The sequence below is a fragment of the Rana temporaria genome, chromosome 1 (genome assembly GCF_905171775.1).
Source record: "Rana temporaria chromosome 1, aRanTem1.1, whole genome shotgun sequence".
Lineage (NCBI taxonomy): Eukaryota > Metazoa > Chordata > Amphibia > Anura > Ranidae > Rana > Rana temporaria.
This window is the reverse complement of record NC_053489.1, coordinates 90,344,998-90,362,062: the sequence shown is the minus strand read 5'-3', so window position 1 is coordinate 90,362,062 and position 17,065 is coordinate 90,344,998. Positions and strand designations below refer to the sequence as shown.

The 17,065-nt window shown below is 39.5% G+C and overlaps 1 protein-coding gene across 1 annotated transcript in view; it reads right to left on the bottom strand.

Annotated features, from left to right (window-relative positions):
- Positions 1 to 1,767: 1,767 nt before the first annotated feature.
- The window catches only part of ADAMTS6 (ADAM metallopeptidase with thrombospondin type 1 motif 6), a 397,790-nt gene continuing 382,492 nt past the window's right edge, over positions 1,768 to 17,065 (bottom strand). Inside the window, exons 24-25 of the mRNA XM_040340248.1 lie at positions 15,388 to 15,544; positions 1,768 to 2,735 (exon numbers count right to left, since the gene is read on the bottom strand). Coding sequence (XP_040196182.1) covers positions 2,626 to 2,735; positions 15,388 to 15,544 — 267 coding nt within the window. The 3' untranslated portion in view covers positions 1,768 to 2,625. The remainder of the gene's footprint in view (positions 2,736 to 15,387; positions 15,545 to 17,065) is intronic.

Below are 17,065 nucleotides of genomic sequence, written 5' to 3'. Positions count from 1 at the left end.
AAGCCCAATTGAACTTTTGCCTTAATAAATGTTAATAAACCCACAACAGTAAAATCAGTCTGTATATGCAGTAATAATAATAATGTTGTTATACACACTGTGGAACCTAACTTGGTAATCCTGTGCATTGTGTAAAAAAGCTGTTTGATCCTGTCTTCTCTGATTCTCCACTTCTTTTACTGTCCACAATCCATCTACTAATAGTACAGAGCCCTAGGAGTCAGACTGCACATGCTCAGTTTGGTGTGTATTGCTAGAGGCAGGGGTCAAGTCCTGGGGAAAAACGTGTGGGAACTCCCACCCAAGATCCACTCCCCCACCAAAAAAAATAAAATGATATGCTCATATGCATAATTACTAAACCGCATTTTTTTTTTACTTTAAGCAAGTTCTTTCTAAATCCCGCGATAACTCGAGGCAGACCTCCGCAATGTCTCCTGGGAACAATGACAAAAGCTCAGAGGAAACATTGCGTCATCGAGGAAGTGATGGAATACCCGCACACTACCCGATGAATCCATATACAGGAAGCGGCCAGTAACATAAAGGATTACTAAGGTTCGTCTGCCCCTGACAGTGACTCGAGCTGGGCATCGCCGGTTAGTGAAGGATTGGCTCAGGCGGCTCGGCTGCTCTTGGCTGCTCTAGCCCTGCAAAGGGAACTGCGTTCCTGCTGTGAAAGGGAACTGCGTTCCCGCAGGACTTGAGCCCTGGCTAGAGAGGTTTTTTTTTCTTGGGAGGGTGCATGTTTTCAGCGCAGTGCCAATCAGCACTGTCCAGACAGAGGATCAGTGGTTTTGCAGCCTCATAAGACAATCAAGGGAGAATGAAAACTCCTCCTACAAGCTTTAACCAGGCAGGGATAGTAGTCACTGCTATATACTTCTGATGAGAAAAGGTATTTAGAAGTTTATATTTACTAAAATAATTGCATTTTCATATTCTGTGTACTGTGGGAGACCAGATATAGTGAATGCAGACTCCTGGGTTTAGTAACACTGTAAATCAGCTAAGCACATTCCAGGTGCTCTCTGTGTTGAATCAGTGGTCACTCCGCAGTGGTCCAAGGTACCTGCTGTGTCAGAGCTCCTCAGTCATCAGGAAACATGCAGGCATACCCCACTTTTAAGTACACAATGGGGTTTATTTACTATCACTGTAGAGTGAACAGTAAGGCTCGCTTCTGCATAGAAACCAATAAGCTTCTAACCCCAGCTTGTTCAATTAACCCTGGTAATAAAATCTGGAAGCTCATTGGTTTCTGTGAAGATGTGAGCATGATTTTGCACTCTCCAGCGACAATAAATAAACCCCATTGTGTACTTAAAAGTGGGGTATGCCTGTAGGCAGTGCTGATTGAAAAAGATCCAGCTCTGTTAGTAAGAGGTGTGTGGGACCTCTGCAGAGAGGCAACTGTTCTCACATACACAGATTGTCCATTTCTACAGCATGCTGGTAAGGGACAAGCTTTTCTACAAAGGCTGTGGCCGCTTTCTAAAGAAAAAATAATTGTAAGATCTTGCCTTGCCATCTTTTATTTTAATGCACATGGAATGTAATTAACTGATGTAAACTGAAAGTTCAGATGGGCTTTAAATACTTTTGTAAACGTGAGAATAGTTTTGTAAATGAATGATTCAGCAACTAGCAGAGGATATTGGAAGGGCCAAAATATGAACTGTATTGAAAAAACTGTTAAACAATCTCATTAAAGTATGTAGTGGACAGACGTTAAAAGGACACAGAAATATACAACATCTTGTAATCTTTAAAACCTGTTTTAAATATATTTATATTAACTAATAAGAAAAATAGCACCAATGACAACTGCTCTTTTTTTTCACATTAGTAAAATGGCGGATTGCAGGCGATCTGTTTTTCTCTTTTGTCGAAGGACAGTCATGATATTGGAAGTTGTGTTGATACTACCTTTGACTGAAGAAGTAGACCTGCAACTGTATGCATGTGTCACTGACGCAGCTCTGAATACTGACAACTGTATACCTTTTATATATGTTATTTGCTTCACAGCAGTATTAAAAGAAAAAAAAATGCTGAAGAATTTAGGCAGAATAACAAAATACACTTACTTTAGTTTTGATTTATAATTGCTTTTTAAATAACATTTCAAAGCCCATTTTTATAAGTTAAACTTCTGGTGCTGTAAAACTGAGATAAAATATTTATAATTTTTTTTTAGGTATGAATTTCTCTATTTTTTTTTTAACCAAGTCATATCAGCATTTGAAAAAAAAAAAAAAAAGTTTTAAATACAAATCGATTCAGTGTCATTTTGCAAGTCCATAACAAAAATCGAACAAGGAGGTAAGATTGGTGATTGCTGTAGTCGTGACAGCACAGCCGTTCTAAAGTCTGCTGCGCTTTAGTAGTGTGCTGCTAGCGTTCCACAATCCGCCTCTCCTCCTTGCTGGTGTGTCCAGTACTTTGGATAATAAATTCACTTCACAGAAGTTAAATAAAATGGGGATCCTGTCAGTTTGGGCTGACGAAGTGGTTATGTTTTACACAGGATTCAAGGATGCTTCAAGAACATGTCCCTCCTCTCTCTGTCTGTCTGGGTAGTGGGCCATCCACAGATAAAACGCTGCCATGCTGTGGGGTGGGTCAGTGTCCTTGGCATGTTTTACAACACATCTGTCTGAAGTACGCTCGGCTACAGAATTTGAACTTAAGCACCAACGGGCAGTAAGCCACTTTGTTCACATCTTTGCACTCTGGTCAGGGAAGAAAACAAAAGCCAAATTAATACACATAATTATTAATACAAATGTACATTCAAATGGCATTTTTTTTATACAGAAACATTCCATATTAATATTATTGTTAAAATTGTACAAAAAAAGTACTGTACACACATTTAAAAGTTTGGAGCTCGCTTTTTAAGGATTCATGCACACTGGACATTTTTATAGCTGCTGTTTTTGGCTTTGGGCGTTTTTTCCCCAGAATTTTATCCTATTTGTCCATTTACACATAGGCTTTTATGAGAGTTTTTTGTGGGGGCCCCCCCCCCCCCCCCACAGAATTAGTGGGTTTGAAGAGGAGTCTTTCAGCTGTAAAAGCACTCCAACTCTGAAAAAAGCTGAAAACAATGAAAAAACTTGTCTATCCGGCATTTATGAGTGTTTTTAAACCATAAGCTTTTGAGGGAGTATAGTTTTGATTTAAAAAAAAAAGCTAAAAAATGCAAACACAAAAAAAAAAAAGGAATGTTGAAAAACGCTACTGCAAAACTTTTGTGGCTCAATGACACACCTAATTTCATCCAATAAAATATCAAACCCAGGAGGCAAGTGAAATTAACACGTGAACTTCTAATGCTATTTGGGAAACACCAAAACTGTACTGAAATCAGATTCAACTTAATTTGAGTTCTCTGTAATTCACTACAGACAGATTTCATAAAGATTCTTATGTGTTCTCTTGAAGCTTGTGCTGTGTAACCTACTGTATCATCATTCAAATTCAGACTATAGACAGGCATGGAGTAGAAATGCGCACTACAGCAATGTTTGGATGAAAAAACAAGCCCTTAGCAGGTAAGCTGAGCTACCTAGATTTATTTCAAGACGTTATCTTCAATTTTGAATGTACCTTCAGGCTGTGTTCCCACTATATGCAGAGCGGCTCGCAGCAGGGGGTCCTGTGCTTTCCTGTTCACCGTTTCAGGGGCCAAAGACACACAGGACCCTTCTACAGTGAGCTCCGCCCCCCCCCAGGGATGTGTGAACCACCTCCATTGAGAGCCGTTCACACTTTTCATTCACGCAAACTGGATGCAAGGAAATCCATGTCCAATTCGCACAAGTGTGAACCTGGAACCAGGAACCAAGCAATGGGCATTTAATAATTTATAATTGCTCATCTCTGTAGCTGCAGGCACTGAGGAGCAATCAGTCTTCTAATTTCCCAGCGGAAAGCAGAAGCACTAACATTGTTTTCTCAGCAGTTCAGCTCCTCTGGGATTCAGCAGTCACAAGTTTTCTAATCTCTGATGTAAACATATAACAGGGACTCTGAGGCCTCGTACACACGACAGAGATTCTCGGCAGAATTCGCCGAGAAACTCGGTCAAAACCCGGATTCTGCCGAGAATCTCTGTCGTCTGTACAGTTTTGGCTCGATGGAGCCGCCGAGGAGCTCGACGAGAAAATAGAGAACATGTTCTCTATTTTCTCGTTGGCCGCGTTGTTCTATAGGAGAAGGCGGCCCGCCGAGCTCTTCGGCGGCTTCATCCCAAAACGAGACGAGGAACTCGACGTGCCAAGCACGTCGAGTTTCTCTGTCGTGTGTACGAGGCCTAAGAGTAGCATAAGCTGAGCTGCCAAGACAATAGGGTTGATTTTCTAAGACTGGAAAGAGCTAACTGACTGGTAAAGCTCAATTAAACATGCTGAAGTTAGAAGCTAACTGGCTACTATGCACAGCTGCACCAGATTTTGCACTTTCCAGTTTTAGTAAACCAGCCCAATGACTTGAATTATGTTAATACTTCTGAATGTGAATTGTGAGGATGAATTGCTTCACAGTGTCTGCAGCTGCAAAGATTAGCGAGGTCTTGTTTTAAAATGTATTTACTTCTATTTAAGAGTTGTAACTACCTTCTTGACTGGCAACAAAGTCACGTTATGTCTTTATGACAATTTAGTTTACCAAGTATTGACTTTTAACAAAATATATTTATGATGACCTATATGTTGTGTATTTATTCAAATGTACTGTATTTTCTTTCTTTTGAAAATAGCATCAACCTAAAGGGTATCTAGTCTGTGCTTCACTGAAAATATAAACTTTTTGCAACAAGCGGCAGTGCAGTTTGGAAATGGTCTATGTCTAATCATGCCTTATTGTTTTCACATATAAATAAAAAGTCTAATTCACCCCTGACTATGGCCATATGTATGATCTATAGCTCCAAAACAAGTTACAATTTGGTAGGGTTGGGTTCATTTGCCTATATCTATGAGACAAAACACAGTGGTGGATTTACTAAAACTGCACTCAGAATCTGGAGCAGCTGTGCAGGGTAGCCAGTCAGTTTCTAACCTCAGCTTGTTCAATTAAGCTTTGGCAATAAAACGTGGAAGCTAACTGGTTTCTATGCATAAGGCCGGGTTCACACACTTCAACATTTGGAGCTCATGTCGCATGACGTGTGAAAATCAATGTTTCCCTATGAGAGCCTTCTTAACTGGTCCGACTTTGAAAATGCTCCCTGTACTACTTTGGTCTGACTTTGATCCAGCCCATTGAATATCATTGAAGTCGGATCAAAGTAGGATCCTTGTTCTTACCATCTGACTTTTGACATCCGACATGGTGATTACAGCAGCAGTAAAGGGAATTTATCTCACTCTGGGATTGTTTTGAACAAGAACAAGTCAGACTATCACAAAGTCGGATCAAAGTAATATCCTGTTCATGAAAGTCAGATGGATGTAGGACCAATGTAGGACCGTTGTCGCAGAGCAAAGTAGGATGAAAGTAGTATAGTGCGAACCCAGCCTAAGTGAGCCTGATTTTGCACTCTCCAGGCTTAGTAAATTAACCCCTTAATCGGCAGAACTGTAAATTTATGATGTGAATGAAGATGCTCATTTTGCAATACATGACATATGTAGTTGCTGTTTCATTATTCTGTACCACCAAATAAAGACTCTGCTGTGGCTGTGCAAGTACAGTGAGAGATCACTAATGGAATCCAAGGATGAAAAACATAAAGTGTCATAACCTGAGTAACAGTATAAACCACTTACATACTGTCCTCACAATATATAATAAGAATGCGATGATGACTATAATATTACTATAACTCTATCCTTAAATAACCCATCATGCCTCTACAGCAACTTAGGAGTCAACAACACTGGATTCAAACATTTGTTTGACTTTTAATTGATTGGAACAAAGGGAGTTATTCCATTTGCACCAACATTTCTAGATGTCAGTTTCTCTGGAAAGGCTTAAAATTTGTAGATTTACAGTGAATAAAATGATCTAAATAACTCTGCAAGATCCATTGCCATTGGACAACATTGTGCCATAAAAATGTCATCTGGAGAAGATGTGAAGGACAGAGATATGCTTTTGCAATTGCCAAGCACAATAGCATCTGCTACATTCGGGGTGTTACAACTGGCTAAAAATTACAGCTGTAACAAAGCTGCTTATCACGCCATATAGATTGCTGATTTTCCTATCCTTGGGAGCAAGTCAATATCCTGCATTTTATAGAGCGTTGAATGTGACAAAGGAATCGTGAATGCAGCATAACAAAGCTACAATACAATGACCCTGCCAGGGAAGGAAATATCAACTCTCCACATTTGCTCTCTTTTCATCTCATTCTAGACGTTTTCAGGTCTTATGAGGCTTTTTATAGCAAGCCTGTTAGATAGCATCCAAGATATTTCCAATGAAACAGTTATAGGAGGATGGAACTGGTTGAAATTCTAAGATAAGAATAGGAATGAAGGGGCTTCTTGTTTATCAAGAATGCAAAGAACCATAGGAACAGCCTAGATTGCTACTTTAAAAAAAATAAATAAATTAAAGAACAGAAAGTGATGAAGTGAAAAGACCTATATTCTGATAATGATGGTAATATACAAGCAACATTACTATGACTTCCACAATTCATAAGCGAATACCTTTTTTCCCAGAGCCATAGGACTTTGAACTATTTACCCTATAAACAACTGCAAAACTCAGAAATAATAGAATGTCTGTGAGGATGCACATATACAGGAGTTTGGTAGGGTTCCTTGAACAGTGGAAGACTGATTCGCTACATGACACTGCCTTCATAGGTCCAACACCAGTACTTGGCAGATTCAGGGGCATGTGATCAGTGAAGCCTCTCCTCTCATTTCTCTAGTGAATAACCAATGACAGCAACGTTTAGCTGTCTGTAAAAGCCCCAACTGACCACCAATGTAATAAGGATCTTTTCAATTGACCACTAATGTAATGAGGCACCTCTACCACAGACCATCAATGTAAGGTAGCCACACATTAACCACCAATGTGGGCACTTTTTGACTGACAACCAAATTAAATGGGTGTTTTTCAACTGACCTTTAATGTAAAGAGTTATATCCTTTCTGACCACCAATGTAAAATGACGGGTCATTCTTAATAGTAACTATAAAATTATGACTGAAAACTTTTTTGTCAAATAAAACAGTAGAGTGTAAAAAAAAAACATTATTTAAGTAAGCGCCATTCCTTATGCTTTTATTCTATCTTCAATTTACTGATATGCTAATATACCATTAGCTGTAGAAGTTTTTGGCAGGAGTTCCAGAAGACCGGAAAATTATTTTGAGTATTCCTTCCTGGTAGAAGGGTTAAAAAAGAGTGGTATAAAGTGCCTTGTTCCCTAGATACATCACATTTAGCATCAAAAGTTTGTAATCAGAACAGCAAAAAGCCAAAAAGCACAATTATGCTTCTCAGTCGGCATCTTAAATTAACCTCCCTGGCGGTCTTCCCGAGACTGACACGGGGTTAGATTTTCTTGCTACTATCGGTAACCCCGTGTCAGTCACGGGCTTGCCTCGCTAGATCCACAGGCACTTTTTACTTACCTTGTCCCTGGATCCAGCGATGCCACCGCGCTGTGTGAGCGAGCAGGACCTCGCTCGATTCACATAGTGCCTCCGTGTGACGCCGATCTCCGTTCCCTGCGACGTTACGACGCACGGGGACGGAGAACGGCGCCAAATTCAAAAAGGTAAACAAACACTATACACACAGTATACTGTAATCTTATAGATTACAGTACTGTATGTAAAAAAAACACACCCCCCCTGTCCCTAGTGGTCTGCCCAGTGTCCTGCATGTCATTTTATATAATAAAAACCTTTTTTTCTCCCTGCAAACTGTAGATTGTCCATAGCAACCAAAAGTGTCCCTTTATGTCAAAAATAGTTTTAGATCAGCTAAAAAACAGCGATAATAAATTATAATCACTTGCAGAATTGTGCGATAGCGATTTGTGGGGAAATTCGTCATAAAAAAATAAAAGTAATGACAGCGACAATTCTGCAACTGAGCAAATTTCAGTGATTTTGATTTGATTACATTATTGAATAATTTTTATTATAATTATATTATTATTTGTTATAATTATTTATAATTATTTATTATATTATAATTTATAATTTTGTTTTTAAAAAAATGTAATACACGGGATGCCTATTAGAATCTTGTTTGGTCAGATTTAAGTGAGTTATTTCTAAAAATTACAGACCTACAATATAAAACGCCAAATTTCCTTGCAAATAATGGTACCGCTTTTAGCATGTTTTTTCTGAAAGAATCATACCGCCAGGGAGGTTAAAGGTATAAGGTAATTGTTGCCCAGAAGGTATAATTTTAGCAAGGTCAAGAAAGAATTTCATGTAAGGGAAACATCACATATACTACTAGCACATGCCAATTATTACTCTCAGGGAAATAAATGATTGGCTGGTTATTTTTTTTCAGCCCATAGCTATCCCCCAAACATAAGGCCAGCATCAGGTAATTATGATTCCTCTCTTTCATTCCAGGTCTCTGACACACATTTAGATAGAAGTAAACCTGTACTTAGGCTACTGTAATTTAAATAATTATATATTCTTAAGAAGGAGTACATGAGCTTTAAAACTATCTCTCAATGACCTCTGTAGCTGCAGGTACTATAGACTAATTCATCCCCAGTTCACAAGAGAAACACTGAAAGTATGCATGTTGGGCCTTGGCAATTAGTGTTGCTCACGAATATTCGCATTGCGAATATTCGACTCGAATATAGCATATTCGAGAAATCGCGCTATATTTCGAATTTCGCGGTGAATATTCGCAATTCCGAATATTCGCATTTTTTCAATTTGATTTTTAAAACAGATCACATCCTATCGACGTCTAAAAGCATTGCTGGTATGATTAGAGACCCTGGGCTGAGTAGCTAAGCTGAGGCGATCCTTTTATGTTGCCAAATTGAAAAAAAAAAAATTGCGATTTTTCGCTATTGCGAATGCGAAAATGATTGCGAATTTTCGATAACTGTGGTAGGAGAACTCTGATTGTCTCTGATGCAAAAGGGGGGGGGCTTTGTGTATGTGTATGTTATGAATATTTGTATGTTTGATATTATTATTTTTTGTAAGAAGGAAAAAATTGCGCATACCTTAAAAAAGGGGAGAATACAGCAGCAACTCAAAAATGTTATACAACATAAATTAATACAAGACAGAAAATGGAGTCGCTCTACAAGAATAAAAAATATGTCTAGTGACAAGACATGTGGGCAAATTATAAAATAAGCAAGCGCAAATAACTTGTGAAATACACAGTGAAACAAATATATAAAGAAATATAGTCCTAATAATAGAAAAATAATCTTTCATAAAAATGTCTTTGATATGTGAAGTGTTTGATTGACAAACGGCTGTGACAGATGGATAGAGTAAAGAATCACCACCAATGCAAAACACTTTTTATTTTCTATTGTAAAATATCAAGAATATTCTGAGCCAATCAGAGTGCTCCTTCCGCATTTGCCGAATATTCGCAATTATTTTGTATTGTAAAATATCAAGAATATTCTGAGCCAATCAGAGTGCTCCTTCTGCATTTGCCGAATATTCGCAATTATTTTGTATTGTAAAATATCAAGAATATTCTGAGCCAATCAGAGTGCTCCTTCCGCATTTGCCGAATATTCGCAATTATTTTGTATTGTAAAATATCACGAATATTCTGAGTGCTCCTACAGCATTTCTCGAAATTGCGCAATAAATATCGCATTCGCATGTTGCGATATTTCGATAAAATATCACGAATATTCTGAGCCAATCAGAGCGCTCCTCCAGCATTTCTCGAAATTGCGCAATAAATATCGCATTCGCATGTTGCGATATTTCGATAAAATATCACGAATATTCTGAGCCAATCAGAGTGCTCCTACCGCAGTTATCAAAAAATCGCAATTATTTTCGCATTCGCAATAGCGAAAAATCGCAATCATTTACTTTCGATAAAATATCACGAATATTCGAATTTAGCGAATATATCTCGAATATTCGAATATATATTCGAGATATATCGCGAAATCGAATATGGCATATTCTGCTCAACACTATTGGCAATTTGTTCTCTCCACTCTTCATGTGACCTGCTCTGTGATATATTAGGGAACAGAATGTTGAAAGGCTCACTGCTTCGGAGGAGGATCAAAACTGATATGCTGGAATTAAAACTGCAAGTGCTTCTGCTGTAAAAATGTTTTAATAGGTAAACGTTTTTTGAATAATGCACAGGTTAAGTTCTGCTATAAAATGTAAGGATACATTACTCCATGGGGCCTGCAGCTACAGAGGTCAGTAAAGACTAATTTTGTAAATTCATCAACAGCTTGTTAAGAATATGTAACTAATTTAATGTGAATAGGCCAGCCACAGGTTTACTTTAAGGATAGATTTCCATGCATGTTAAAGTGAATATCATTTGAAGATTATTGTTTAGTGGTCCAAATGATGATTGGTGTATCAATAGTTATAGCAACTATTGGGGAAGGAAGTTATGACAGACATAGTGGAATCCATGCAGATAATGCCAAAGGAACTGGATCAATGACACCTAAATGAGAAGTGTAAGGGCTTGATGGAGATTTGCTAATCTGTGGGGTGATACAGGAAAAATGGCCCCCACAGGAGGAGGCAGGGAATGAAACCCCAGTTTGTAGCAAGTCAATGCAAATTGTCTAAGCGCCCCACCCTAGAAAGTAGAGACGCACGTGTATAATGAGAAATGCTTGGCTAAGGATTTGTGGAAGTTAACTGCCAGACTTTGTAGTCAGACAAGGAACCAGGCTAGGAGGGTCTTGGAAGGGATTTGAAAAACAAAAAACCTAACAGCCAGAGAGAGGGAAAACTTAGTAGTTTATTCCTTAGGCATTTTCGTCTAGGAAAGATGGATACCCTTGCAATGGTTAGGATTTCTAGATAAATGGTATCTATACAAATTTAACAGCCTTTTTTTGCCAGGTTCTATAAGGAAGGGACTAATCACAGTAGTGGAGAGATCTATTTATAGGAATTTAACCAACTAGTCGTGGTTTGACAAGGCACAATCACACGCAGGAGCCATCAATTCCACTAATCCAAGGGCAGAGCTTACTGCCACAGATTTGGGCAGAATAGTTGCCAAAATAGGTCTGAAAGATTCTTCCTTCAGAGAGGGTATAGAGTCCACGTCTAAACATGGATCCACAGAGGGATCCTGACTAAACCAGTAGTCCAAAGTGTCTGTGTCAGATTTAACAGAGGCAAGGGGAAAATTTAAATTAATGACCCATGGGTCAAATGTGGTCTCCAGCAGAGAGCTGAACCAGACCACAAGGTACCCCTTCACACAAGGTGGTCCCCAGCAGACAGCTGACTCTGGGGCCCCTTCACACAAGAGTTAGGTGGGACTAACTTCTGCTCTCCAAAAATAAAAGGGAAGGTCAAACAAACAAATCTAAAGCAATGAGGAGTCAGAGTACAATCTGACTGTGATCTGTTACTCAGTCAGCATTAGCAAAGAGTACAATCTAACTGTGATCAGTCTGCATTAGCACAGAACATGTATGTTTGTAGAGAAAGTATCACATCTACACTACATTTAGAATCCTGCCCACTTCCAGTGTAATCCCACACTGAGAACAAGGTGTAAAGCAAATGTACTGCTTAGACTTTCTATTAGACTTTTTCACTGCTAACCCCATCATTTGCTCAGCCTGTTAAAATGAACTATTTCCTGTGCTCCCACATGCTCTCATGCAAACTCCCAACTGAATTATTGATAGCAAGAGGGTAGGAAATTTTAAAACTGAAATAGCTCTCTTTGTACAGCCCAAACAAAAACAAAGAGGAGAGCTCCCCCATGTGGCCAACTTGCAAGAAAGTATGCACAAGAAAAGGAGAATTTTAACTCCCCACATAATTGCCAGTCATCTACAGTTGCTTCTGTACCAAATACCTCAGCCACAGTACCAGAAGAAACCTCAATCAAGCATAAAGCCACTTGGCATTCACAATAGTGAGCACAAAAGAACAAGTATGGGTGCACAATTTATTTAGAGACACATTTTTTTTTAGTTTAAAAGTGATGCACTCGCAAACAATGCAGAACATGAAGCCCATCCCAAGTTTCCAACAGAGCAGCATAACAGATAGCACTCCTTCTGTCTGACCAAGTAAGTGTCTCAGAATTCTGCAGATTCTTACGCGTTTCGAGGGTGTCCCCTCTTCCTCAGAGCAATGCACTGCACAGCTCATTTTACATTCCAAAGAGAATCAGCATTGGCAGGTAAGTTTGTTTTATTGAAGAATAGACATAGCATGTTTCTTCTTCCAAAAAGGACCCCCCTGTCGCAATTGTTCTGCTTTAACATTTACGGCATAAATCTACCAGCAGCTATTGACAGTAGAAAGACCTTTTATACAGACAGAGTACAGCAGAACTAAAGTAAACATATCCACCCTCCACACTAGCAAAAACCTGAGGCATGATGGTTGTGGGTGGGGTTATCCTCTGTTGGCCAATATATATTTTTTGTGTGCCAATGTGCATCTCTCTTGTAGGTGGCAGTATAACCTGACAGTCTAAGAATTCCTGTGTCCCTCAATGAACAAGAAATAAATGGCATTTTAATAAGAGAAATATAATGGCCAAAAAAAATACAATAACTGCTTCACAAATATACAATTTTTATCAAGAGTGGAGGTAGCCTTCAACAACAAAAGAAAGCTGAAAGTTTACTTTTAATCTGGGCACACATTACTCACTATGTAGCTCTCAAGAGGCAGCACAAAGGTTGTGGTTGTAGTGGTTATGTGTATTCCACTAATGTTTATGCGTAGCATAAAACTCCTGTGGTAGTCGCTGTCTGCACTCTACACTCAACAGAAAAAATGTAATGTAATCTTTGCGTGTGAAAGTGTTGGATTATGGTCTTCATGTTACTACCACCAGAATGTTTTGTGTGCCTTTTTATTCCCCAAAAGGTAACATGTTGCTAAACATATGTAATTATGATTCTCTGCTTACTTCAGCTCTTGTACCCTTTATTTGCCAGAACAATTTTTACACTTCTGCTGTGGGCCTGTTTGTTCAGCCATAACTTTGTCAATACTTAATAAAGTAACACATACATTAGTTGAAGAGGAGGACCGGGACTGCTCTGTGCAAAACCCTTGCACAGAGGAGGTAAGTATGACATATTTGGTATTTAAAAAAAAAAAACCTTTACAATCACTTTAAATCTGCCTTGCTTTTAATTGACAGTACACTACAGAAGGTGGGTCCATATCTGCTATTCACTCCAATGGCAGCTTTTAAATCTGTCCAATGCTATCTGCTGTCAATCAAAAGCAAGGTAGACCTGCCGGGGGAACTGGTCTCTCATTTCCCCATCAGACTCCTCCCATCCAACAGCCACTGCCGCCCGCGTAGACTCATCATTTCCCAAATATGAACATTACCATATTTGGGTAATGACATCATCAGTATCTCCAGCCTTGATAACATTCAACTTTTAACTTGGGAATGGGGCTGGGGATAGAACCTGAATCTATCACATGACATCTACCCAGCAAATGCCCCTCCTCTGCCCCTCCTCTGAGCATTGCCGTACCTCTGAGCCCCAGCTCAGAGTTGGTTTTAATTACCACGGTCTCCTAATCTTTGAACTGGTAGTAAGTCTTTATGAATCTGTTGCTGCCACATCCATGAATTCCTTTAGAGGTGGAAGTAATTACTACCTGAGTTTGTTGCACGTGTCGGTACTTATACCAAAGTGCAGAAAGTTTTAAAAGGACATACTGCCAGAAAACTGTTGTAAATGCTTTACTGAATTTCCTAGACTGTGTTTTTCTATGAGGGCAGATCTTGGCAGGCTGTCAGACCTCTAATGTAAACAATCAGCAGGTGTTTTAAGCTGTTAGAACAAACTAAAACCCAACTTTGGAGTATTTGTTGTGATCTGAAAGGATCATTGAGAATGAATAACTTCACATTAAAATCCGCTAGGTAGGAGATTATGAGCTTGCTTTTAAGTTCATTTACTGCTTGTTAATAATTTTGTGGGGCACCAACTAGAAAGATTGTGGATGGTGTACATGTGCCACCTAGGGTTTACATCTACACATAGTGAGAAGCTCCAGGATTTATGACTGTTATAGAGAAAAATGTTTCTGAAAAAGTTCTGGTCTCGGTCCTGAAGCTCACAGGCTTTGTATAGCTTTGAATTGTATAAAAACCCCAGTCCTACATCTATGTTTTACCTTTTAGCCAGAACCCACTCATTGTTTAGCTACACTGTCCACAGGCCCTTTTACATTTGAGATAACTCATACTAGAGACTCTCTCTCTGCTGTGATGTGGAGAACAGCGGCGTTCGTCTGAGAGCAGTGTATTAAAACAATTAAAGATGAATTTATTTAGATAAAAAATTAAAATAAGAATTAACTCACAAGTTAATGGTTGAAAAGGCTAGTCGCGGGAAGGGGGGGGGGTGCTGCTGCTGTCCCGCTAACTGCAGGAGTTTCCAAAGCTCTAAGTCAAGCTGGCAGTCGCATCCCCGTCGGCTGTGACGTCACTGGATTTGGACTCAGGGCCGTCAGCTCCGAACGCGCTCCTGACGGCCCTGTGTCCCACATTCAATGACGTCACATCCGACGGGGATACGACTGCCAGCTTGACTTAGAGCCTTGGAAACTCCTACAGCTGTCGAGCAGCAGCAGCACCCTACACCGCTGGCTATCTGAATCAGGACTACACAGCAAGCCCCTCCCCCCCTTGTGGCTAGCCTTTTTAAACCTTACCCTGTGAGTTAATTCTTATTTACATTTTTTACCTTAATACATTTATCATTCATCGTTTTAATATACTGTCATCTACATAATAAGGTGATGAATGTGAGCCAATGGGCTTGATTTACTAAAGGCACATAGACTGTGCACTTTGCAAGGGAAATCTCTGCTGACTTCCACCATCAAATCATGTGCAAGCGAAAATTCTGTGTTTTATTTATTTTTTCCTTGCATGTGATACGTTGTTCTTTGCAAAGTGAAGTTTCACCTTATTTACTAAGCTATGGAACAAATGGCCCTGTAGAGTTCCAGAGTCTGCCTTTAGTAGATCAACTTCAAAGTGTTCCATGGCTTTAGCACCAATCTCTTGGGTTTTAAACAACTCACATTGAAATATGTTTCCTGTATAGCATCAGCAATTCATTGTTAATTTCACTTGTTGTTTAGTTTGTAATAAATTCATAGCATTTTGCATGACAACTCTGGCATTGATGCCAGCTCATGAGCACAGCCACATACTCACCCTCTGTGTTGGAAATAGGGCTACTGTCACATTTGCTTTCACACTGTTGCATTGAAGGTGGGCGAAGAGATTCTGGACAATCGTTTGATGCCTGCCCCGTGTACGATAGACACTGCACTGTTCTCATCTGCTGTCCCAGACCGCAGTGTGCTGAGCACTAATGAACACAGTAAAGAGGAGTACGTTCTGTTATGTACAATTAACATTGACTTACTCTGAAGTCTAAGGCCTTTGAATCTACAAACAAATTAATCTGCTTAACAAGAAACAGAAGCTCAGCTTTAAGACTGTGCAGTAAAAAAATAAAAACAGATAACCACATAGATTTTGAGGCTTTTCAGTTCGAGTGAATGCAGGCATGCTAAACTCTTTATACTTGTTAACCCAATGTGATGCTTTAAATACAATTAAAAATGGCTAAACAGTAATCCCTTTATTCTGTTAAAATGTATACCTGAGCTGAAATAGAATTTTAAGAGTCACTGTTTCTTTTCCCATTCAGGGCAAAGTGGGTGTCTGTGCAAAAAGACCCGTCTTGATCCACTCATACTAAATTCTCCAATAATTTCCCTCTACTTCTTCCTCTATCACAGCCAATGCAAGATACTCAGTGGTTGATTTACTAAAGGCAAATAGACTGTGTAAAGTGCAGTTGCTCCAGAGCCTAGTAAATGAGGTAAAGCTTTACTTTGCAAAGAATACCCAATCACGTGCAAGAAAATGTTTGCTTGCACATGATTGGATGGTGAAAATCAGCAGAGCTTCTGCTCATTTACTAAGCTGTGGAGCAACTGCTCTTTCAGAGTGCAACTGCACTTTAGAAAGTGCACGGTCAATTTGCCTTTAGTAAATCAACCCCTCAGTGGTGCCTAGAGGGAGTGGTGGCATCACCCCTTCCATTATGTAAGATTCTTGGGCCTTGCATTTGATCACCAGGTCCGAGCACTGGATAAAGGGGAGAATGCCACATGCTCCCTAATGCCGCGTACACACGGTCGGAATTTCCGACAACAAATGTTCGATGTGAGCTTGTTGTCAGAAAATCCGACCATGTGTATACTCCATTGGACATTTGCTGTCGATATTTCCGAAAACAAATATTTGAGAGCTGATTCTCAATTTTTCTGACAACAAAAGTTCTTGACGGAAATTCCGACTGCGTGGACACAATTCAACGGACAAAAATTCTACACATGCTCGGAATCAATTCGACACATGCTCAAAATCATTGAATTAATTTTTTTTCGACTCGTCGTAGTGTTGTACGTCACTGCGTTCTTGACGTTCGCATGTGACCATGTGTATGCAAGACAAGTTTGAGCCAACATCCGTCGGAAAAAAATCCAGGATTTTGATGTCGGAATGTCCGATCGTGTGTACGTGGCATAATAGTCAAAAGCACTGGGAATTTTTTTGTACCAGCTGTTGAGTAGGAAGTAGCGGAGGAGAACAGCTGAAGAGATATCAGGAATGACAGTGTCTCTTTAAGCAGAGCTAGTACTTAAATGTTAACAGTCTTGCAAAGATGTAAAGAATAATAACTGAGCTGAAAATTGTCTAAGGCGGGGGTCTCAAACTGGCAGCCCTCCAGCTGTTGCAAAACTACAAGTCCCATCATGTCTCTGCCTGTGGGAGTCATGCTTGTAACTGTCAGCCTTGCTATGCCACATGGGACCTG